We start from the raw sequence: 25063 nt of genomic DNA, 5'->3' as shown, positions 1-25063 counted from the left end.
GACAGTCCTTCCACAATATCACTCACAAAGATGTTAAAAAGAGCCGGCCCAGGGACTGATCCCTGCGGTAGACCACTGTTAACACCCTGTTCCTTGGTGCATACTCCATTTACCACTACCCTCTGTCTCCTTCTATTTAAACCAGTTTTTAACTATGCCCATACCGATGGCACTCAGTTTATTTATCAGTCACCTGTGTGGAACCATATCAAAGGCTTTGATAAAATCCAAGTACACCACATCTAACGCCCCTCCCATGTCAAACTGTTTTGGTCACCCAGTCAAAGAAATCAATCAGATTTATCTGACAAGACCTGCCTCTAGTTGAAACCATGCTGCCTCTGGTCCTGCAGTCCATTCGATTCGAGAAACCTCAAAATTCTCTGCTTTAGAAGTGTTTCCATTAGTTTACTCACTACTGAGGTCAGACTAACTGGTCTGTAATTCCCAACCTCCTCCTTACTTCTGCCCTCGTGCAGATGAACCACACCCACCCTTCTCCAGTCCTCCGATATCACTGCAGACTCTAAAGCATTGAAGAGGTCAGATAACGGCGCCGCCAGAACGTCTCCGATTTCCTTGAGTACCCTCGGATGCATCCCATCAGACCCCATTGCTTGTATGGCTTATGGTTTAGTTCCATTTAAAACCATGTGGGAAGTTTCCTCATTATCCCCCTCCTCGTGCAGGTTTTAAATAAGGGTAGCATGCAGACAGCCAAGCTTGTTAGTCTTTCAGGGTAAAAACCCATTCCAGAAGGATGCTGCTTAGTGAACACTGGAACTATCAAACATTGATCCAATGAAATCACAAGGGACAAGGAGACAGCAAGAAAATCTTAATGGCATGATTCAAACCACAATAGCCTCTTCCGTACATCTGTTTCCTGTATTTGTTGGTTGATGAGAAATATGGTTTTGAAAATAGCAAGTCTTTAATTAGCTGAACTGCACAGAGCAGTGTAATATTAGATATTTTCCATATTGCTTAAGAATTCAATGAGAGGCAAAGTCTACTTCCCCAATTTGAAAAATCAGATGTCATCTTAGTCATATGTACTTCCAAGTTGTTGTTTTCCTTGCGAAATCTGTTCTAGCTTCAGTGTAATCTTCTTGTAATAGATCTACCCTGAACTGTACACAGCTCAAGAAAAACTGTGGATTTGCTGTTACACACTAGATGTTTGGTCACTGTTTGGAGTCTTAACCACTTTGGTGTGCTTTTCTGATACTCTGCAAAAGAAGAGTGGGACCTGTTCATAAATCCATTTTATTCCTGGGGAATTTTTGCAAAATCAATTAAAAATTTTGTAGAAACATTTTTAAACATTTCAAAACTGGTTGAAGGATAGGAAACAGAGAGTGGGGTTAAATGGGCAGTATTCACAATGGAGAAGGGTAGTTAGTGGGGTTCCTCAGGGGTCAGTGCTAGGACCACTGCTTTTTAATATATTTATAAATGATTTAGAGATGGGAGTAACCGGCGAGGTAATTAAATTTGCTGATGACACAAAGTTATTCAAAGTCGTTAACTCGTGAGAGGATTGTGAAAAATTACAGAAGGATCTTACGAGACTGGGAGACTGGGCGGCTAAATGGCAGATGACGTTTAATGTGAACAAGTGCAAAGTGATGCATTTGAGAAAAAAGAGCCCGAATTATAGCTACGTCATGCAAGGTTCCACGTTAGGAGTTACGGACCAAGAAAGGGACTTGGGTGTCATCATTGATAATACACTGAAACCTTCTGCTCAGTGTGCTGTTACGGCTAGGAAAGCGAATAGAATGTTGGGTATTATTAGGAAAGGTATGGAAAACAGGTGTGAGGATGTTATAATGCCATTGTATCGCTCCATGGTGCGACCGCACCTTGAGTATTGTGTTCAATTCTGGTCGCTGCATCTCAAGAAAGATATAGTAGAACTGGAAAAGGTGCAGCGAAGGGCGACAAAAATGATAGCGGGGGAGTTCTATAGGGGGGCGGAGCAAGATGGCGGCAGTAACATCATTCCATGAGAGAGCCTTTGGATAGTGCTGTATTAAACCCATACCTCCTGGTTGAATTTACTTCTAAAAAATTTTACCTTATCCTTTTTCGCTGATGCCGCATACCAAGAGGAAAGGGGTTTTGAGAACCGGAACCCTGCCGGTTCGAACTTCGACTCCAACGCAGCTCTCTATCCAAGGATTCCTCGCGAGAACCCCTGCTACGACGCCGGGAAGCCCTGCTGAGCTCGATGCCCGAGGAGAGGCTGAGCTCCAGGGGCAGGACGTTTCTTTGTCCCCCCCGGTGCGCCCACCACCACCGCAACCAGCTGACGTCGATGATGGGCGAGTAGCCCCTAATCGTGGAAACGAGAGAGGAGAGCTACTACCGGGTCCCCACTTCGACGATACAGCTGAGGCCTGTATTATAGCAAAGGCTGAGAGTCAGATGGCACAGAGGCTAGGAAAATCTTTAGTCTCCTCGCCGGCGGTGACTCTTGAGGCGATATGGGAGACTCTACAGACGGTGATGGAATCAACTAGCAACATTGAACCGTTACTGGGTAAAGTAAATGAATTAACTACTGCATTTTCCTCTATGAAAGAAGAGGTAACTGAAAAGATTCAAAATCTGTCTAATGAAACTTCTAAATTGAAGGAAATTTCAGTTAAATTAATACAAGATAATATGCTGATACATAAAAAGTTGGAACATTTTGAAAACCACAATAGGAGGTTAAACTTACGATTTTTGAATTTTCCACGGACTTCTATATATTCCCCACTAGAAATTTTCAAAAGGTATTTGATGGAAAATTTGAAATTTACCTTAGAAAATATACCTCCAGTGAATAAAATTTATTATCTTCCTACTAAGAAACCAATACAAGAGTTGAAACAACCGGATTTAAATGTATCAGACTTACTAGAAACTTCGTTAACCGATATAACTGACCGGCAAACCTTGCTGGTTTCATTCATATTTCCTCAAGATTTAGAATCTGTTAGAAGGATGGCTTTGAAGAACTTGCAAACCCCATTTTATGGGGAGAAAATCTGGGTATTCCCGGACGTGACTAAACAAACTCAAAGCAGAAGGAAAGACTTCTTAGCACCTCGAGTTGAAACTTTGTCTCTAGGAGCCTCATTCCACTTGAACTATCCTTGTAAATGCAATATTAAATATTTAGGGGTAAAATATGTTTTCTTTGAACCCGAACACTTAAAACAATTTATTTTACAGAAAAAATTACTATAATGCTTTTTGAATCTAAACCGTTATGTTTTGCCTTAAGATTAGGATGTGGGGAGAGTAGTCATATATAAATTTGGGGTTTGTTTAATCTGCTATTGCTTTATTTCAATCTTGCCATGTGATCCACTAAATTTCTTTCTCCTAAGACAACGGCTCTTAGCCCCTCCAAATTTGGTGGTCTAATATAAGTTTGTAATATTTTCCTGTTTTATTTTGCCTAATTATGTGGTAATTTCTTAACTGTATTACCTATTCAAGTAGTAAATGCTTGTAAAAATGTGAAAATGATAAATAAAAATTAAAAAAAAAAAAAAAAAATGATAGCGGGGATGGGACGACTTCCCTATGAAGAAAGACTAAGGAGGCTAGGGCTTTTCAGCTTGGAGAAGAGACGACTGAGGGGAGACATGATAGAGGTATATAAAATGATGAGTGGAGTGGAACAGGTGGACGTGAAGCGTCTGTTCACGCTTTCCAAAAATACTAGGACTATGGGGCATGCGATGAAACTTCAGTGTAGTAAATTTAAAATAGGAGAAAAATTTTCTTCACCCAACGTGTAATTAAACTCTGGAATTCGTTGCCGGAGAACGTAGTGAAGGCGGTTAGCTTGGCAGAGTTTAAAAAGGGGTTGGACGGTTTCCTAAAGAACAAGTCCATAGACCACTACTAAATGGACTTGGGAAAAATCCATAATTTCGGGAATAACTTGTATAAAATGTTTGTACGTTTGGGTAGCTTGCCAGGTGTCCTTGACTTGGATTGGCCGCTGTCGGGGACGGGATGCTGGGCTCGATGGACCTTTGGTCTTTTCCCAGTATGGCATTACTTATGTACTTATGTAAGTCTGCAGCCTATCATTGTAATTTTTTCTCTAGAATTTTCCCACGATAAAGACCTGGTTCCTCCTGCCCCAAACATGACACCTTCACCTTTCTCACTGCTCAAGCTTGACCCCCAACCCTCAATCACTCTCACTCCTGAGCTGAGCTTAATCACCATCTGAGTGATCATGCACCCTTACAAACTCCTTATCAAAGTGGAAGAAAAAGCCTCAGATATGTAGGCGCTAGAGTGCAGGAATGTACTTCAGTGCCTTAAAAATTTTTGGTCCTTTTGCCCTGAAGCAGCTTTTTGTGAAATGCTGGCTACTGTCAGTGGTAGGACCATTTACATAAGTACATAAGCATTGCCATGCTGGGACAGACCAAGGGTCCATCGAGCCCAGCACCCTGTCACTGACAGCGGCCAAAAGAACAAGCAATTTGTCCCGTTCATCCTAGAAATACTGTATTCCCTCGTCCATTCAATAACATTCTATGGCTTTCTCCTCCAGGAAGCTGTCCAACCCTTTTTTGAAGTCCCCTAAGTTAACCGCCTTAACAACCCTTTCCGGCAGCGAATTCCAGAGTTAAACTACGCGTTGAGTGAAGAAAACTTTTCTCCAATTCATTTTAAATTTACCACACTGCAGCTTCATCGCATGCCCCCTTGTCCTAGTATTTTTGGAAAGCATAAACAGATGCTCCACATCAACCCGTTCCATTCCACTCATTATCTTATAGAGCTCTATCATATCTCTCCTCAGCTGCCTTTTCTCCAAGCTGAAGAGCCCCAGCCTCTTCAGCCTTTCCTGATAGGGAAGCCGTCCCATCCCCTGTATCATCTTTGTTGCCCTTCTCTGCACATTTTCCAATTCCACTATGTCTTTTTTGAGGTGCGGCGACCAGAATTGAACACAATACTCGAGGTGCGGTCACACAATGGAGCGATACAACGGCAGAATAATATCCTTATTTTTGTTTTCTATCCCTTTCCTAATGATACCCAACATTCTAATTGCTTTCCTAGCCGCAGCAGCACATTGAGCAGAAGTTTTCAACGTATCATGAACGACGACACCTAGATCACTTTCTCGGTCCGTGACTCCCAACGCTGAACCTTGCATGACGTAGTTATAATTTGGGTTCCTCTTTCCCACATGCATCGCTCTGCACTTGTTCACATTAAACGTCATCTGCCATTTAGACGCCCAGTCTCCCAGTCTCATAAGGTCCTCTTGTAGTTTTTCACAATCTTCCCGCGATTTGACTACTTTGAATAACTTTGTGTCATCGGCAAATTTGATTACCTCACTAGTTACCCCCATCTCTAGGTCATTTATGAATATGTTAAAAAGCAGAGGTCCCAGCACCGATCCCTGAGGGACCCCGCTAACTACCCTTCTCCATTGCGAATATTGACCTTTTATTCCTACTCTCTGTTTCCTATCTTTCAATCAGTTTTTAATCCACAGTAAGACACTACCTCCGATCCCATGTCCCTCTAATTTCCTCTGTAGTCTTTCATGAGGGACCTTATCAAACGCCTTCTGAAAATCTAGATACACAATATCAACCGGCTCACCTTTGTCCACATGTTTGTTTACCCCTTCAAAGAAATGCAGCAGATTGGTGAGGCAAGACTTCCCTTCACTAAATCCATGTTGACTTTGTCCCATTAGTCCATGCTTTTGAACGTGCTCTGTAATTTTGTTCCTGATTATAGTCTTTACCATTTTGCCCGGCACCGATGTCAGATTCACCGGTCTATAATTTCCCGGGTATCCTCTGGAACCTTTTTAAAATATCGGCGTTACATTGCCCACCCTCCAATCTTCTGGTACCACGCTCGATTTTAAGGAAAAATTAAGTAGAGGAGTGTGGTAGCCGTGTTAGTCCACTCTTAAGGTTATCAATAGAAATCAAACAAAATAAAACATGGAAAAGAAAATAAGATGATACCTTTTTTATTGGACATAACTTAATACATTTCTTGATTAGCTTTCGAAGGTTGCCCTTCTTCCTCAGATCGGAAATAAGCAAATGTGCTAGCTGACAGTGTATATAAGTGAAAACATTCAAGCATTACTATGACAGTCTGACAGGGTGGGAGGATGGGGGTGGGTAGGAGGTATGCATGGGGACATCAAAGCATATCATTGATATTCTAACAGGATGGGTGTGGATAGGTGAGGGGTGGGGTGATCAACAGAGACATACAGCTTTATGGTTTATAATGGGCTAGGAACCCCAGATCCTTGTTAAGTCCTTTCTGTTGGGTGTTAAAATATTCAATCATTCTGACTTCAAAGGTCTTACGTTCTTGTATGGTTTTAAAGTTACCTTTCAGGATTCTCACTGTGAAGTCACTGGTACAGTGTCCTGGTTCTGTAAAATGCTGACCAACAGGCGTGGGAGCCCTACTGGCACCAGTATTGTTCATGTGGTGTCTATGTAAATTGAATCTTGTCTTAAGCATCTGGCCTGTTTCTCCAATATAGCATCCTTCGTTACATTTTTTACACTGAATGATATATACCACATTGGAAGATGAGCAAGTGAAAGATCCCTTTATGTTGAATATCTTTCCTTTGTGGATGACTTTGAGGTCCTGTGAAATATTTTGGCATAGTTTGCAACTGGATAAATTACAGGGAAGTGTGCCCTTCTGTTCCTTTTCAGTCTGTGATGGAAGTTTACTTCTGATTAGCTTGTGTTTTAAGTTGGGTGGATGTCGGAAGGCCAGTACTGGTGGGGATGGGAATATCTCTTTCAGTAATTCATCCTCCTGGAGTATAGGTTGTAGATCTCTTATGATTTTCCTCAGTTTTTCCAGCTCTGGATTGTATGTCACTACAAGGGGGATTCTGTCTGTGGATTTTTTCTCCTTGTACTGTAGCAGATTCTCCCTGGGTGTTTTGAGGGAGGAGGCAATATTCTTGGAGATTATTTTGGGGTTGTAGCCTTTCTGTTTGAAGGATGCAGTCAGGCTTTTAAGGTGTCTGTCTCTGTCCCCTGGGTCAGAGCAGATACGGTGGTATCTTGTGGCTTGGCTGTAAATGATGGATCTTTTTGTATGTGAAGGATGGAAGCTGGAGTTGTGGAGGTAGCTGCATCTGTCTGTGGGTTTCTTGTATATAGATGTTTGTATACAGTCATCACTGATTGAGACCGTGGTGTCCAAAAAATTGACTTTTTCTGGGGAGTAGTCAATTTTGAATCTGATTGTAGGATGGTATGTATTGAAGGCAGAATAAAATTGTTTCACAGTTTCTTCACCCTCCGTCCAAATCATAAAAATGTCATCGATGTACCGGTAGTATTTTAGAGGTTTGGTCTGGTGTGTATTCAGAAATGTCTCTTCCAGCTCAGCCATAAAAAGGTTGGCATATTGGGGTGCTGTCCTGGTGCCCATCGCAGTGCCCATTATTTGTAGATAGATATCATTGTTAAAGCGGAAGTAGTTGTGAGTTAAAATGAATTTGATTAATTTTGTAATAGTTTCTGGTGAGTATTGATGGTCCAGTGTGGATTTTTTTAGGAGTCTTCCACATGCAGCTATGCCATCCGCATGTGGAATGTTGCTGTATAGTGATTCTACATCCATCGTGACCAGAAGGGTGTTAGGTGGTAGTTGCTTGATATTTTTCAATTTATTCAGAAAGTCTGTGGTGTCTTGTATGAAGCTGTTAGTTTTGTGTACGAGAGGTTTCAGAATTCCCTCTATGAATCCAGATATTTCTTCCGTGAGTGTGCCAATACCTGATATGATTGGTCTGCCAGGGTTTCTCGGTTTGTGGATCTTGGGTAGCATGTAGAATGTGCCCACAGCAGGCTGGTTTGGTATGAGTTTCTTCAGGTGAGGTTGCGCTTGTGTAGGAAATGTTTTGATAAGGTCTTTCAGCTGTTTTGTGTAATCCTGTGTGGGGTCCTCAGTTAGTTTCCTACACAAGCGCAAGTTATGTCCAATAAAAAAGGTATCATCTTATTTTCTTTTCCATGTTTTATTTTGTTTGATTTCTATTGATAACCTAAGGAAAAATAACAAATCAATAACAGTAGCTCCGCCAGCTCATTTTTTAGTTCTATCAGTACCCTACTCTTCAGTTTGCAGAACTGCTCCATTACGTCTTCCAGATTTACAGATATTTCAATAAGTTTTCCCGACTCTTCAGCTAGGAATACCCTGTCCAGCACCGGTATCCCACCCAAATCTTCCTCGGTGAAGACCGAAGCAAAGAGCTCATTTAGTTTTTCTGCTATTTCTTTGTCTTCCTTGATCACCCTTTTTACACCCCAGTCATCCAGTGGGCCAACCGATTCTTTTGCCGGTTTCCTATTTTAATGTATCTAAAAAAAATTTACTATCAGTTTTCGCCTCTAACGCTATCTTTCTTTCAAAAATCCTTCTTTGCCTTTCTTATCAGCGCTTTGCATCTGACTTGACATTCCTTATGCCGCTTCCTATTTTCCTCATTCGGTTCCTTCTTCCATTTTCTGAAGGATTCCTTTTTAGCCCCAATAGCCTCCTTTACCTCACTTTTTAACCACACCAGCTGTCGTTTGGTTTTCCGTCCTCCTTTTCTGATACGTGGAATATGTTTGGCCTGACGTAACTTTTGCGATGGCGGGACACAGGGAGGGAAGGAGGCCTGAACGGAGGCAATCTGCTGCTGCCTGCAGCGCTTTCACACGGTGGTGAGAGGTGCTGTGATTTCAATGCAGGGGGCCCTGCCCGGTGGCAGACAATCGACGACGGAGGGCGGGTGGGACTGTGGCGCCGGGTCCCCCTTGGAGGCCCGGGCCCTGGGAATTTTGTCCCCCTTGCCCCCCCCCTCTCGGCGGCCCTGCTTCTCTATATCCAAATTATAAACAGGAATCCAACTTTATCACTTCTAGGAAATTCAAGGGAAAATGACAGTTCTCACTTTTGTACTAGTTTTACCTTTTGTGGCTTGCCAGTGCATGAAATCTCTTTTCCTGGCCCTGATCTGCCACCACTCCTCTCATCCTCTTCTCTTGCTCCCACCATCCTTTGTCCCTCTCTCTCCAGCTAGTGCGCTTCAATGCAAAGCCCAGGGGTCATTTGCAGCCCCCATCATCACTGTTAAGATTTTTTTTTACCATTTTCTGCCTCTCTACCCAGGCTTATGACAGAAAGGGGGAAGTGGATGGGGGGAAAGAGCCACATGCTTAAAGGACAAGGCATTTCAAATTGAAAATACCCACTTCCTTGAGGATACCCTCAATGAAAAGTTTGAAGGTGGACTAGAAGGGATGGATGTCATTGGTGAGCTACATGACAGCCCCACATGGAAAGATATGGGGTTATAGTTGCAGACAGATTAATAAGTACTGCTATAAAGTCATGATCACCATAGCATGTGCTGTCGATCCTCCCTACGGTGCTGTTCAGCCCGGCGGCAGGGAGCTGGGGCTACAGAAGCTGAAAAAAACAGAGCCCTGGAAAAACCTGACCTGCTACTACCTGCCGGAGCCTATCATGCTGTACACGGGCTCCTTTCACATATGAGCAGGGGTCTTTGAACTGCAGTAGTAATCCTCAGATCCTCCTGTTGACTGCACCACCAAGAAGCAACTGTCATGCAATGACAGCTCCTGACCACCCATAAAACTTTCATCCTAGGGGTAGGCGGTCCTTTCTGTGAATTGCTCGGAAAACAGCTGTGTAGCATTCGGAATGCACATTTGAATAGTAATTAGCTCATTAAAATAACTTTGCATACAATTCTTGTTGGTTGCTACCGTGACAGGACGAGCCTGCAGAAGCCCTTTGTGCATGTCTCGCTGAACTCTGTGCCCGCTAAACCGGCTAGAACCAGTAAAAAAAAAAAAAAAAAGCACAATCCTGGCTCCTTAAGTTTTGTGCATCTGGGCCTCAGTTCCAGTGCATTGATCCTGATCAATGCTTTCAAGAGAGGCAAGCTTAAGAGAAGAAAAGCCAAGTGGTCCCACTGGTAGGCAGAAATCGAGCACTTATAAGTCAGGTGCTATGAAACCTTGGTGAATGCTTTTAGCCACCAGACAAGTTCCTTTAAAAATTGTCCTCATTTCCTCCATTTTGTCTATATCCTTACAGAGATACTAAAGAAACCAAAATATAATTTTGCACTTTGCCTTTCACATGCAAAGCAAAACACTTAAATCTTTCTAGAGCTATATCCTGAACACAGCATCTGAAAAATCTTACTCTGGGATGATCCACTCTTGGAATCTCGGCAACACACAGGCTTTGTGGCCATTGATGTAGAATTAATAAAGTACCGGTGCTTTACTTTATTAATGTATTAGTACCGGTGCTTTACTTTATTAATGTATTCAGCAGCTTTACACGTTTATGTGACATCCTGTGCTACCACTTATCCATTTGAGTTAGGCTACTGAAACAGCAGGCCTAACTTAAACAAGCCAGTTACCGGAGAGCTGCTGAATTTTGCCACTCTCTATACAATGTTTTGGTCAGTCCCTAGCTTCCACCTAACCTTGCCTCAGAGCATACAAATAATTTTTATCCATATAACTCAACACATAAGTTTTTACTCCATTTTATCCGTATAACTCACCACATAAGTTTTTACTCCATCCCTATGAAAAAAAAAGGCTGTTTCATCCATTCACCAACTTTTCAAAATGATATGGGTACTAAACACAGCACAAATCACCTCTCCAGGACACAATGAAGGGACTTGCTCAATACTGGGGGGCATCTATGATTCCAGGAGGAAATGCTTTCTTACCTTCCCCATGTGTCATTCTCACCCTCTCTCTTCCTGAATTCACAGTGCATGTTTCGTGAAGGGACAGGTACTTGCAATCTATATGTGTCCAAAACATTACTGGAAACAAAATGGGAAAATATATATTTTTAATTTATTAAAACCTTGTTCCCTTTTCAGTATTAATCTCTTTGCCGGAACCATTTTAGGTTACAATTGTGTATTTTTCCAAAATAAAAGATTCCAAAAAACCCCAGTTGATGAATTCAACCTAAACTTGGCCACATTTCTAATGTTTTGTTTGCCATGTATAGCATCATGGAGAGACGAGTCAGTCTAAAGTTTGAAACATTTTTCAAAGCCAAAATAATATGGGCCAAACACTCAAATTAGAAACAAAAGAGGTGTGTTAATAAAAGCTGACAACAATTTCGCAATCAGCAACAACAAAACAAACTATTGTGTTGCTACAACTTTTGCTGCTGATTGAGAAATCGTCAACTTTTATGAATGCACAGTTTTGTTCCTAATCCGAGTGTTTATTTCACCCAACTATTTTGGCTTTTGATGTTGATTTCTAAAACAAAATCTCAAACTTTCACCTGACTCTCTTTCCAATCTTGAGTCAGTTATTCTGCCTCTCTTTAACTGCACACAATAATCACATAATATCAAGATCCCTCTCTATGTAGAATATGTCTGAGTGATATAAGAAATAAAATGGAAATGTTCTCTCAGATTCTGCTCTTAAACCCTACTGACAGAAATATCTTTCATTGTACAAAAAGGAATAGGATATCAACTTTTTAACATGGGCAAACATAACCACTCCCGTCTCTTCTCCCTCCTTGCCTGTAATTATATCATTAACACGATAAAGACACTGTGGGGGGGGGGGGGGGGGGTAGTCACAGCTTTGGTGAACAAACATAGGAAACAGCATCCAAGCTAAGTCCTTTGATTGCACCTAACAGTCCACCATAAGTATCCAAACTAGGCCATCAGTACTTGAGGGCTTTCCAGTGCCCATGCAAGTGCCCAAGCTAGGTACTTGCATGTGGTATGCCAATGAACTGCATCTGGGAAAGCTAGGCCATCATTCCTTTATGGCTGTCACAAGGATCTGCCATATAACTGAGCTACAACTTCTAGTTAAAGTCCATTGTGCTCCCCAGAGGAGGGGAAGCTGGACTCCCATTTCTCTCTTTCAGTATACTTACACATGTTCATAAAAATATCAGGCTGAAAAGAATGCCTGCCACCTCCCCTACCTGAAGAAAGAAAATGAATTGCTTGGTTCAAGTACCTCACTACAGGCCCAGGATAAGCATGAATTTGTCCTTGGTCTCCCAAAGGATATGTAGCATGGTATTGTTGGCACAGTATGTACAGGGTGCCATGAGCCCACTGGAAAATCTCATGAACCTTACTCTTATCTATATAATCCCTTGATCTTCACTCCCAGTATTTGAAGGCTTCCAACAGATCAGTTTTTAAGGATGCCCCTAAAGAGTGTGCATGAGAGATTTGCATAAAATAGAGATAGTAGGCATACAAATCTCATAAGAACACTAGTAAAAAAAGGCCCATTTCTCACACAAATGAAATGGGCGCTAGCAAGGTTATCATGTAATGGCGATTATGTTTTTAAGGGAAGCGTTAGGAGAAATGTTTTGTCAGGATAAGGGTATACAATGAGTAATATGCTCCAGGGGTATGAGGTACAGATTGTTTTATCTATGTTTTTTTATGTTTTAATCTTTCTTTTTTGTGATTTTTATTTATAGTATTTTTTTAAAGATAAAGAGTACGCAGACTCCATCCATGTCCAGCATTTCTCCTCTCTTCCCTCCCCTCAATCCATGTCCAGCATTTCTCCTCTCTTCCCTCTCCTCTATCCATCCATGTCCAGCAACTCTCCATTCTCCCCTGGCCTCCCCTCCATCCACCCATCCATGTTCAGCAATTCTCCTCTCTCTCCTGCCCTCCATCCATGTCCAGGAACTCTCCATTCTCCCCTGCCCTCTCCTCCATCCACCCATATCCAGCAAATTTCCTCTCTCCCCTGCCCCCATTCATCCATCCATGCCCAGCAATTCTCCTTTCTCCCCTGCCATCCCATCCATCCATCCATGTCCAGCAACTCTCCATTCTCCCCTTCCCTCTCCTCCATCCATTCATGTCCATTCTCCCCAGCCCTCTCCAACCATCCATATCCAGCAAATTTGCTCTCTCTCCTGCCCCCTCTATCCATCCATGTCCAGCAATTCTCCTCTCTCCCCTGCCCTCCCGTCCTCTCCAGCGATCTCTTCTCTCCCCATGCCCTCCCCTCCTGTCCAGCGATCTCTTCTCCCCCTGCCCTCCTCTCCAATTCCAGCCATCTCTTCTCTCCCCCTGTCCTCCCATCAATGTCCACCGATTCTCCATGCCCTCCCTCAGCTCCCTGAGAGCCCTCCTCTCCCTTCCCTCACACAGTATCCCGCCCTCGCAGAAACAGGAAATGCATCATCGCAGAAGGCGGGACACTGTGTGAGGGAAGGGAGAAGCTGGAGGCGAGCCCGCTGTGTTGTCCTTTTCACTGCCATCGCTGCGCCTGAAAGTAAAAGGGTTAAACACGTGCAAAGGGGGGAGGAACGGAGAGGAGGGCTATTGATCGAGGAGCTGAGGGCGGGAAGGAACTGTCCGAGAACTGCCTGGCTGCAGCGCTGCTGCGCCAGGCAGCCCTGCGTTTCGGGGGGAAGCAGCCAGGGGAAGGTTACGGTTGGGCTGGGGAGGCTTAGCATTATAATGTCCTCATTATTGTTTTTGGAAGTTAGTGTTGGCATTGTAGGTTTGCTGTGGGTTCTGAGTGACTTTTGTTTTATAGATTTTTAAAAAATTAATTTATAATATGTCTGTTATTGAGATTACACTAGAAACCAAACTTTCTTTGTATGATGAGTTTTATGTGGAAATGTCCTTGCTGTGCTCTGTATCCAGTGTTGGTGGAGGGCCAGGAGGTTCTCTGGATACCAGGGGCGTAGCTACGGGTGGGCCTAGGCCCACCCACCCAGTTAGGCGCCGAAGTGTACAAAAGCCTTTCTGCCATGGCTCAGCCTCAGCCACCTCCCACCTGCTTTTAGGCAGCCGACAGCTCTCCCAGTCCTTCTGCTCTCAGGCTCCTACCTGCCTGTCAAATGCAGTGGCGTACCCAAAGTGGGGCGGACCGCCTCAGGTGCAATCAATGGGGAGGGGGGGGGTGTTCTGCTCCGTCGGTCCTCGCTCACTGTATCTCCTCCTAGCGCCGCGGCTCCTCTCTCTCACCATCGCGAGACTCCCAACTGTAACTCCCCTCCCTCAACACCTTCCTCCTGGCCTCGGCCCCTGAAGCACCCTGCACCAGTGCTCATGCGCCTTCCTGCCACTGCGCCTGCGTGAGTGACGTCTCCTCTCCTCCGGGTGGCTGGCTCCGCTCCTCCTCTCTCCATCCCGGCTCACGCAACGCCAGCCTGCTGTTTGTTTCAGCTTCTGGCTGCCGGCTGTGTCACAGGCGCAGCTCCTCTGCGCTGTGCTGGGTCATGGGTGCCTTCGCTGGATACGATCAGCCTCATCGATTTCCCCCCCCCCCCCCACCCCACCCCAACCCCACAGCAGCACTTTCCTGCAGCCCCACACAACAGGCACAGAAGTTAGCACAGTGCTCTGCACCACCTGCCATTATTCGCAAGCAGCTGTCCAGGTAAAATAAATATATTTTTAAATTTTATTTTTTAACGTGTACGGGGTGTAATCAAAATGCTGGTTGGTGGTGGGCTTCTGGGTGGGCGTGAGCTCCTCACTGCCTAGGGCAAAAAAAAAGTATATGTAATCATTAATTATGACGGGGCTGGTGGTAGGGAGGTGGGGATAGTACTGGGAAGACTTATACGGTCTGTGCCAGAGCCGGTGGTGGGAAGCGGGACTGGTGGTTGGGAGGCAGGGATAGTGCTGGGCAGACTTATACGGTCTGTGCCCTGAAGAGCTCAGGTACAAATCAAAGTAGGGTATACACAAAAAGTAGCACATATGAGTTATCTTGTTGGGCAGACTGGATGGACCGTGCAGGTCTTTTTCTGCCGTCATCTACTATGTTAGTATGACTTTTTTTTGCCCTAGGCAGTGAAGAGCCCACCCCCACCCAGAAACCCACCAACAATAAATTTTAATAGTGGCTAGGTTAAAATTTTTAAAAAAGGTCGTCTATTGCTCATGTTGGTGGGTTTTTGGGTGGGGATGGTCTCTGCAGTGCCCAGGTTAAAATAATAATTAAAAAAAGTGTAGGCAGTTTTCTGGGAGGAGGTGTGTCTGCAATGCCCAGGACATTAAAAAAAAGTCTTATATTTAATGGGGATGTGTAGGGGGTAGGACAGGGCAGATACCTAGCTATGGAATGGATGGTGGGGAAAGGAAGGGCTGATACCGGGCTACAGGGATAGATGGGGTAAGGTAGAGAAGGGAAGGCATTATGTTGTAGTATCCCAAGAAACACTACTCATACTTATATACATAGTGCCCACACAAAATGTCAGGTCTGGCTACGCCACTGCTGGATACAGAATGTGTTTGGCTTCAATACCATATGTGTGTTGGAGGACCATGGCTCAATGGGGCTGACGTGCAGTCTTTTGTACTGCCCTTAGCTCTCAATTGGCCTGCAGCCACTGAAGGCTGCACTGCTACCCTCATTGAAGTTATGGGGTGCATGGTAGGGACAGAGCATGGGTGCACCAGCTTGCTGGTTTTTCTTCTTCAAAAAAGTTGTAGTGCCCACCCATCCAACCTGTTGGCCCACCCAAAAATTGCCTTCTGGCTATGCCACTGGGTGACCCCATAGGTTAAGGCCCTCATGGAGGGAGGGGGGTTGCTGGTTGCAAAGTGGCCTCAGGATAACCGTTTCCTTTGGCCATCGAATGGGTCGTTTTCCTGTTGCTGCGGGAAATTGAACCCCCACTCTTCTGTATACACAGCAAACGCTTTTGCACTGAGCTATAGCCCTTCCTTTGAAAAGCCTCCATCCAGTTTTATACAGGGAACAAAGGAGCACACTTATACCAGTCCTACTGTGATGGGTAGTTTAGACAAGTAGGTTCTCTCTCCCTGTTCTTCCCGACCGAACACTTTAGTGATCATGCATGTTGGAGACTCTCGCTCCTCAGTAGGGAAACGAGCAACAACGGGAAAAAAAAACAGGCTCGCATTATTGCATAAAGCAATCTCTACGAAAAAAAAGTCTCAACTCCAGAGAGCACAGTGCCCGAGCCCTCCTCCCATGGATCCGGGTGCTTTCTCTGACTTTTTTGCCTGTAAAAAAAACCATAACTTCTGCACCTCTGAACACCTGCTCAAAGGCAACGGCGGACCCTTGAACCTGCTGCAAGTCACATTGAGCCAAGACCTCCCAGTCCCAACCCCCACAGCGCTAAAGCGTATTTTATTTATTTAAGCAGAATAACACCAATACCAGATTAGCAATAACTCTTCCCGGAAATTCGTTTGGCGTTGTTTGCAGAAAAAAAAATAACGACTGATCTGCCGCTTCTCTACTGTTAGCTGTGAATGAGGCTTTTGGGGGGGAAAGGGGGGGGGGGTGCTGGAGACACTGTGTGTTAGGCTCGGCTCCCAGACGCTTTGGCACGTAGCCTTTTATTAGCCTCACTCAAAGTGCGCCCCTTTCTGGGATGGAAGGGTCAGCCTTGCACTTGCCTTCTTTCCGCGCGGCTGCCTTCCACGTGTTCCCCCTTTACAAAGACTATACACAGTCACAGCACAGCCTCCTGAGGCGGCAGAACCTGTCATAATGGACGAAAGAACTGAGTGCAGTCTGCAAGAAGAACGCGCCTCGCGCCGCCGCGAACTGTGCCCAGAAGGTGGGTGGAGCCTCATTTCCGTGGCCCCGCCCCCAGAGGGCCTGCCGCTGTGGAAGGGGAGCTGACCGGTGTCTCCTGAACTTTTTCGAAAGATTAGATTTACAGAAAGAAGCAAAGAAAAGGGACAGACTCAATGCCGTGTTGCTTTTTTTTATGTCATTACTTTTTCTCGTTCTTCTGAAAACCTGGCGATCGCCCCGCCCCATCAGGTGGCCGAATTATCTTCTTTCTGTGGATTGTTTCGTCCATCCAGCCGTGACTTCCCCCCCACCTCCTTTATGTAGCTGATTATTAACGTGTTGAATGAAAGATCAGTGCAGCAACCTCGGGAGAAAGGTACAATGGAGAACTTTTTTTTTTTTTTTTTTACTTTTTTGTTGTAGAAACTAAGCCTTGGTGTACAGTAAACTTTTAGTTTTATGTTGCCATTCTATGCTGTCCATATCGGTGGTGGAAGGATGTTCTCTTTAAAAGAGAAATGCGTGCTTGTAATTTCTTGGTACTGAGGGTTTGAAAACAAAAGCGTTCCTTTTCTTTTGTACCCAAGAGTTTAATGATGTTTTGTAGTCGAGCAGCTGTTTCACGGTGCTTGAGTGTGCTGGCATCCTGTTCTCACGTGTACCACAAGAGTGGGCTTTAGTCTCTTTCTTTGGAGATCAAGATACAGATCTCCTTCTCTTCTTCCAAGCATTTAGCGATCTAGGGAAAATGGACAGGACCAGCTACGATCGTATCACACACTTTTGTTTTGCTTTATCTGCATCTATCTTATATGGATAGCATGGAGTAATTTCATTTTAATTAATCTAGTATTATTAGAATTGGACATAAGAAATTTGGCAACATGTCAGTGATGCTTGAATGCGGGAAAACCGACAGCTTTCTCTATAACGTTTGTTTGTTGTAGTTGTTTTTAAATGCAGCTAATGAAAATGCAGGACTGCTCTACTGTATTATGGAGAACTCTTACAGCTTGCTTTTACATTTTGAATGGAGTCCAATGGCTCTATGGCGGTGCTGTATGTTACCATTGAGAGCGTCTGGGTTCAGTGTTGTATAGTAACTAAGTAATTATAACTAATTACTGTGCTTAAATATAAGGGGTAATGAATTTGATATATCACCCTTCTGTGGGTACATCCAAAGCGGTTTACATATACTATAGTAGTAGTAGTATATGCAGGTACTTTTTCTGTCTCTAGTGGGCTCATAATATAAGTTTGTACCTGGGGCAATGGAGGATTAAGTGACTTCAGTGGAAATTGAACTCAGTTTCTCAGCCCACTGCACTAATCATTAGGCTACTCCTCCACTTTTAACTTGCAAAGAAGTACAGGAAATGTTTGTTAATTTTACCGAAGTAATTTCATCATTTTTTTACTACTTTTATTCAGTTACCTCTCTCATGCTTGTAGTTAAAAGTAAAAACAGAAGCAATATGTAAGTGATGATTCCTCAGTAAACCAAATGAAACAACAAAACCTGAAATAGGATTTTGCTATTGTAAATCTCTCATGCAAACAGTGGATCATCTCATCTTACATTTTGCTGTTCAGTGAATTTAGCCTGTGAGAACAGTGGAGTTGCCTGTGTTGTTGAACTGGTTACTGGTCTCAAGCCAAACAGTGATGTTGGGTCTCTTTTAAGTGGAGATGAACAAAAATTTCAAGTTTCCTTTATTTGATATACAACATAAGAATAGCCATACTAGGTCAAACCACTGGCCATCTAGCTCAGCATCTTGCTTTTAGCAGTGTCAGATCCAAGTTGCAAGTACTTGGCAGAATCCCAAGTACCTGACCTGAAGCAGAAGCTGGTTGCAATTCTCGGTGAACAGATCATATGTGGAGTAGCCTAATGGTTAGTGCAGCGGGTTTTGATCCTGGCAACCTGGGTTCAATTCCCACTGCAGCTCCTTGTGACCTTGGGAATGTCACTTAATCCTCCATTGCCCCAGGTACAAAAAAAGAAAACACATCTTACTACTACTACTATTTAGCATTTCTATAGCGCTACAAGGCGTACACAGCGCTGCACAAATATAGAAGAAAGACAGTCCCTGCTCAAACAGCTTACAATCTAATAGACAAAAAATAAAGTAATCAAATCAATTAATGTGTACAGGAAGGAGGAGAGGAGGGTAGGTGGAGGCGAGTGGTTACAAGTGGTTACGAGTCAAAAGCAATGTTAAAGAGGTGGGCTTTCAGTGTAGATTTAAAGATGGCCAAGGATGGGGCAAGACGTAGGGGCTCAGGAAGTTTATTCCAGGCGTAGGGTGCAGCGAGACAGAAGGCACGAAGTCTGGAGTTGGTAGTAGTGGAGAAGGGAACAGATGAGAAGGATTTATCCATGGAGCGGAGTGCACGGGAAGGGGTGTAGGGAAGGACGAGTGTGGAGAGATACTGGGGAGCAGCAGAGTGAGTACATTTATAGGTTAGTAGAAGAAGTTTGAACAGGATGCGAAAACGGATAGGGAGCCAGTGAAGCGACTTGAGGAGAGGGGTAGTATGAGTAAAGCGACCCTGGTGGAAGAAGAGATGGGCAGCAGAGTTTTGAACTGATTGGAGAGGTGACTAAGTGGGAGGCCAGCAAGAAGCAGATTGCAATAGTCTAAACCCTCTAGGGACAGAGAAAGTACCTGCATATAATGTGTACAGTGCTGTGCTCATCTAGTAGTGCTATAGAAATTAGTAGTAGTAGTACTACAACAGACTGCTGGTCATCCCATGGACAGTTTTACATCAGGGTGACTGTCCACTGGATTGATACAGCTCTCAAAGATATTCAAACAGAGTTTGCCATCAGATGACAAATTTTAGAACATACAATGCTTCTAACTTTGTGAAAGAATTCTTTGTAATTGGACAACATGACAATTTATTTATTTATTAAGACACTTCTATCCCGCATTTCCCAAGAAAGGTCAGGTTCAGTGCGGCTTACATAACAAATTAAGAAGAAGCATTACAAGACAATTAATATTAATACAAGAATACAACTATTTAAAAAATGTTCTTTTCATATTAGCTGAACATAGATCTAAAAAAGTGGGCTTTAAGTAAACTTCTAAACGATATATAATTGACTGAGTGTCCGATATACTTGGGTAATGAGTTCCAGAGTTTGGTACTTTGGTAAGAAAAATTAGCATTATGAATAGTTTTGTAGGTTAAGTTTTTACAACTTGGGAAATGTAATATAAGATATTCTCTAAATGATGAGGTGGCATTTTGTGGTGCTAAGTGAGGGGGTCTTTTACTAAGGCGCTCTGGCATTTTTAACGCATGTTAAAAATAGGCTTGTGCTAAATGCTAAAGATGCCCATAGGAATACATTGGCATCTGTAGCATTTAGCACGCACCTCTTTTTAATGTGTGCTAAAAACACCAGTGCGCTTTAGTAAAAGACCCCCTGAATGAGATTTGTCATATAACAGGGTAAGATACCATAAAGAATCTAATGAACAAAAACACAGAGCTTAAATGAAATTCTTTCACTGATAGGTAACCAGTGAATATCCTTAAGAAGAGGCGATGCTTTATCATAACATGGTAGTCTATATATAAGGCGCACAGCAGTATTTTGTAGTTTTCTTAAGAGACTCTGCTTCAGGGGTGTAGCCAGACCTTGGCAGGATGGGGGGTCCAGAGCCCAAGGTGGGGGGGGGGGCACATTTTGGCCTGCCTCCCCCTACCGCCGCCGACCCTCCCCCGCCACTTTCGGACCCCGTCACCGCCAGGTACCTTTGCTGATGGGGTCCCCAACCAGCAAAGGTACCTGGCGGCGGCAGAGGTAGTCGAAAGTGGCGGGGGGGCCAAGACTAAATCTGTGGGAGCCCATGCCCCCACCTATCTATGCCCCTGCTCTGCTTAATACCTGCATAAAATGAATTGCAATAGTCAAATTTGGTTAAGACTAACGACAACTAAAGTGTGAAAGACTGATGAAAAGAATAGTCTTAATCTTTTAAGTTTCCACAATGAATTAAAGACATTCGAGACTACTTTGGAAATTTGGCAATCAAAAGAAAGGAACTGATCAGTTAAGATCCCCAAGGTCTTCATTGTTGAATCCAAAGAATAAGTAACAGTATCAGTCTTAAAATTTGAGATGGTTATTGGGTGATAATGGCTAGTTACTATCATAAATTTTGTTTTATCAGTATTGAGTTAAGAGCCCAGGATTCCATTAAGGCGATGATTTTGTTTGCAATCTCATGTAATTCTTTGATGAATGAGATATAAATTGTAGCATCATCAGCATTTATGAATGCTAAAAACCCATTTGATTCTAACTAATGGCCTAAAGGGATCATCAAAATGTTAAACAAAATAGGTGACCGAGGAAAACCCTGTGGTACTGCACTACAAGAAACCCATGACAATGAGCTATTACCCAGTTGCTTAACTTGGTAAGACTTGGATTTTAAAAATCCAGAGAACTATTTCAAGACAGTTCCGCAGATTCCATAATAGTCAAGTATGTTTAACAGGATGTCATGATCTACTGTATTAATTGCACTAGACGTGTTGAATTGGTGAATTAAAATTAGGGCGCTGTTTACTAAGCCATGCTGTAGGTGCGCACACTTTTTAGCACGTGCTAAAATTTAGCACATGCTAATACTAGAGACACCCATAGGAATATAATTGGTGTCTCGATCTTTAGTGCGTGGTAATTTTTAGCGCACACTAAAAAGTGTTTACACCTACAGCATGGCTTAGTAAACAGGGCCCTTAGTTGAATGCCGGTTCTACATGCCGAACAATGCAAAGAGGACTTGTGCATGGATGTTAACTCGTGTGGAAGACATTGCTCCGAAGTTGTATTAAAATGTGCAATTGCAGCAGCTCAATTACTATGTCTTTTTTTTTTTTGGGTCGTTTTAAAGTATTACTACATGCAAGGACTCTAATATTTTCTAGGACCAAAATGGCTACTATAACTCTTCATTATGCACAAATATCGATTTACTAGTCCAAGGTGAAAAAGAAAGATGTCTGAGGTGATCTCTGCTCCAGAGCCACAAAGTGAGAGAAGGACAAGATTAGGGCTCTGTATGAAAAATTTTGATTTGATGTATGTTCCTTCTGATGCCCTGTCACATCACTGGGTGTCAATATTGGCTCTCCCTTCCACCAGGGGCTGTGAATGCTGCCTCCACAGCCTTCCAGCCACAGGGCTAGCCTATGACCCCATTCCAACCTCTGAAAATTCACAGGAAATCAGATGACAGCTACTCAGAGCTCACTCTGGAGTTATTTGACAGATATAGGATTAGGTGAGAATTACAACTATTTTATGCCATTTGAATATTTTTATTTTAATGTTGTTTGTGTAGTCCTTCTGTCTTTGAAGATACACACACACGTATACAAATGTGTGTGTGTTTATGTTGTTCGTATTGTATTATATAAGCTTTATAACTTTGGCGTTCTTTTGTAATGAAAGGGCTCTGTTCACTTTAAAGGGTGAATGCCAAGGGTGGATGCATTGAGGTCCATTTAAATGTAGTTTATATATTACTGCAGACACACACAGGGAGAACAACATTTGAGTACCACTTGGTATAACGTTATAGAATTATATAAGCTTTGCAATGGAAAGCAGAAATATAATTAGAAGTGCCTTGTAAAATTCTTCTCTTGTTTATACATTTTTCACATTCTGCTGTCTAAAAAGTACAATTCAAAAATGCATTAAAGTCGGAGTTTGTTTCCCTGATTTAGACAATATACACAATTTGTGGGCTAGAGGCTGCACAATTATAGAAGTATTCAAAAAGTAATTAAGAATAACAAATCATAAAGTTTTGATTGTATAAGTCTTCATACCTTTTGTCATAGGAAACCCAAATTAGTTCCATTTCCAAAAACTATTTTAGTGAATAAGGAGGAGTAGCTTAATGGTTAGAACACTACTCTGAGAACCAAGCAAGCCTGGTTCAAGTTCCGCTGCAGCAACCTGTGATTTTGGGCAAGTCAGTTAACCCTCCATTGCCTACATCCAAATTTAGGGCCTCTTTTATCAAGCCGCGCTAGTGGCTCCCAGTGGGGTAATGCAGACTAAAGCTCTTTTGGCATTGTCACGCGGGATGCACTAGTGCAGCTTGATAAGCCTACCTACTGTACCTTAGTATATTTCACCTTGATCTGCAACTGAAAAAGGCATGATTCAAATCCAAATAAATAGAGACCAGCTTTATTCAGGCACAGTAGTTGAGCTGATTTGAGTATTCCTGGATGACGAAGATTAAATCTAAGTGAGTTTTTAATTCTTTATTCCATAGCGTCCCACAGCTCAGTCCAGAGACCTGTGGGTTATGTCCCTCTACCAGCAGGTGGGGATAGAGAGGTTTGCTCTGTATGGTTATGTGCAGCCAGCTCAACCTCAGTATTCTCTGTCTAGCAAGTGGAGGGTCATAACTGTGCAGTTCTGGATTGATCTGGCTCCTGGCGCTTCATTTGGACCCAGTTGAGCCTGGATAGAGGTTGAGGGCCCTGTGCTGGGATTTTGGTGTACACCTGGTGGTGCCAGGTCCATCTCACCCTCCCCCAAATGTCCCCTCCATCCTCCTTGGGCTGGGTTTCCTGAGTTTTCTGATCCAGCAGTCTTTCTCCTGCCTCTTTTAAAAAAGAAAAAAAAAAGAAAAACTAACAAGCGGCCCAGCGAGGTAAGGCTACAGGGGAATGCAAAGTACTATATAGACCAGACGGAGGTTTGCCGAGCAGTAATTGCAGGTTGGCACAGGAGGGGACAGCTTACTCGGTCGGCACCGGTCCGCTTTATGTTTGCCCCTTCTGAAGCCACGAAACGCTGCTCCTGGTGTGGGAACCGGAGAGAAGTGTCAGGGGAATGTGAGTCCTGTGGGCGGCAGAGTGCTCCAGATAAACTGCGTGCTCCAGATTCTCCTCATTCAGGGAATGGTGGGGAAAGGCCAAGGGCATGTTTTTGGTGGAAGTCTTGGAGCCGCCTATGCCACGTGTGCGCCAATGGGCGCCATCTTTACTGTCCTGCCATGTTCGGCCCCAAATGTGGGGCTGGGACAGACACAGAACAGCCTGCTGCGTTTTCGGATCCCAGCTGGAGAAAAGATTCCTTGGGGAGGGGGGGGGGGATTCTGAAGCCGAGGCTGCTCCTTTCTCTCCAGAGTTTGTGCTACTAATGCACAAAGCCTTCCTCTTAAAACGTGCCGGGGGGGGGGCTTAGGATACTGATATTCTGTCCCCCCCCCCGGGACCTTCCTCCATGGCTCAGTCCCTACAGAAGAGTAGCCATACTGGGTCAGACCAATGGTCCATCTAGCCCAGTATCCTGTTTTCCAAACAGTGGCCAATCCAGGTCACAAGTACCTGGCATTAACCCAAATCGTGGCAACACTCCATTCTACAAATCCTAGGGCAAGCAGTTGCTTCACATTTCTGTCTCAATAGCAGACTATGCACTTTTCCTCCAGGAATTTGTCCAAACCTTTTTAAAACCCAAATATGCTAACTGCTGTTACCACCTCCGGCAAAGAGTTTCAGAGCTTAACTATTCGGTGAGTGAAAAACTATTTCCTCCTATTTGTTTTAAAAGTATTTCCATGTAACTTCCTCTAGTGTTCCCTAGTCTTTGTACGTTTGGAACGAGTAAAACAATTGATTTACTTCTACTCGTTCTACACCACTCAGGATTTTGTCTCTTTTCCAAGCTGAAGAGCCCTAACCTCTTTAGCCTTTCCTCATATGAGAGGAGTTCTATCCCCTTTATCATTTTAGTCGCTCTTCTTTGAACCTTTTCTAATTCCACTATATCTTTTTTGAGATATGGCAACCAGAACTGAATGCAGTACTCAAGGTGCGAACGCACCATGGAGCGATACAAAGGCATTATAGTATTTTTGGTCTTATTCACCATCGCTTTCCTAATAATTCCTAGCATCCTGTGTGCTTTTTTGGCCACAGTCGCACACTGAGCAGAAGATTTCAGCGTATTATCTACAACGATACCCAGATCTTTTTCTTGAGCGCCGAATCCCAAGATGGACCCTACCATCAGGTAACTATGATTCAGATTATTCTTTCCAATGTGTATCACCTTGCATTTGTCCACATTAAATTTCATCCGCCATTTGGATGCCCAGTCTTCCAGTTTCCAAAGGTCTTCCTGCAAGCATGTGTTTTAACAATCTTGAATAGTTTTGTATCATTTGCAAATTTGATCACCTCACTCGTTGTTCCAATTTCCACATCATTTATAAATATGTTAAATAGTACTGGTCCCAGTACAGATCCCTGTGCCACTCCACTGTTCACTTTCCTCCATTCAGAGAAATGACCATTTAACCCTACCCTCTGTTTTCCATCCAGTAGCCAATTCCTAATCCACACCAGAACCT

At 43.5% G+C, this 25063-nt stretch overlaps 1 protein-coding gene across 1 annotated transcript in view; it reads left to right on the top strand.

The window, feature by feature from the left end:
- The first annotated feature begins 16770 nt into the window (after positions 1-16770).
- The window catches only part of TNS3 (tensin 3), a 1051445-nt gene continuing 1043152 nt past the window's right edge, over positions 16771-25063 (top strand). Inside the window, exon 1 of the mRNA XM_030209265.1 lies at positions 16771-17019. Coding sequence (XP_030065125.1) covers positions 16987-17019 — 33 coding nt within the window. The 5' untranslated portion in view covers positions 16771-16986. The remainder of the gene's footprint in view (positions 17020-25063) is intronic.

This window comes from Microcaecilia unicolor, chromosome 1, assembly GCF_901765095.1.
Source record: "Microcaecilia unicolor chromosome 1, aMicUni1.1, whole genome shotgun sequence".
NCBI classification, from domain to species: Eukaryota; Metazoa; Chordata; class Amphibia; order Gymnophiona; family Siphonopidae; genus Microcaecilia; species Microcaecilia unicolor.
The sequence above is the reverse complement of the archived record's forward strand: the minus strand, read 5'-3'. Positions and strand labels throughout refer to the sequence as shown.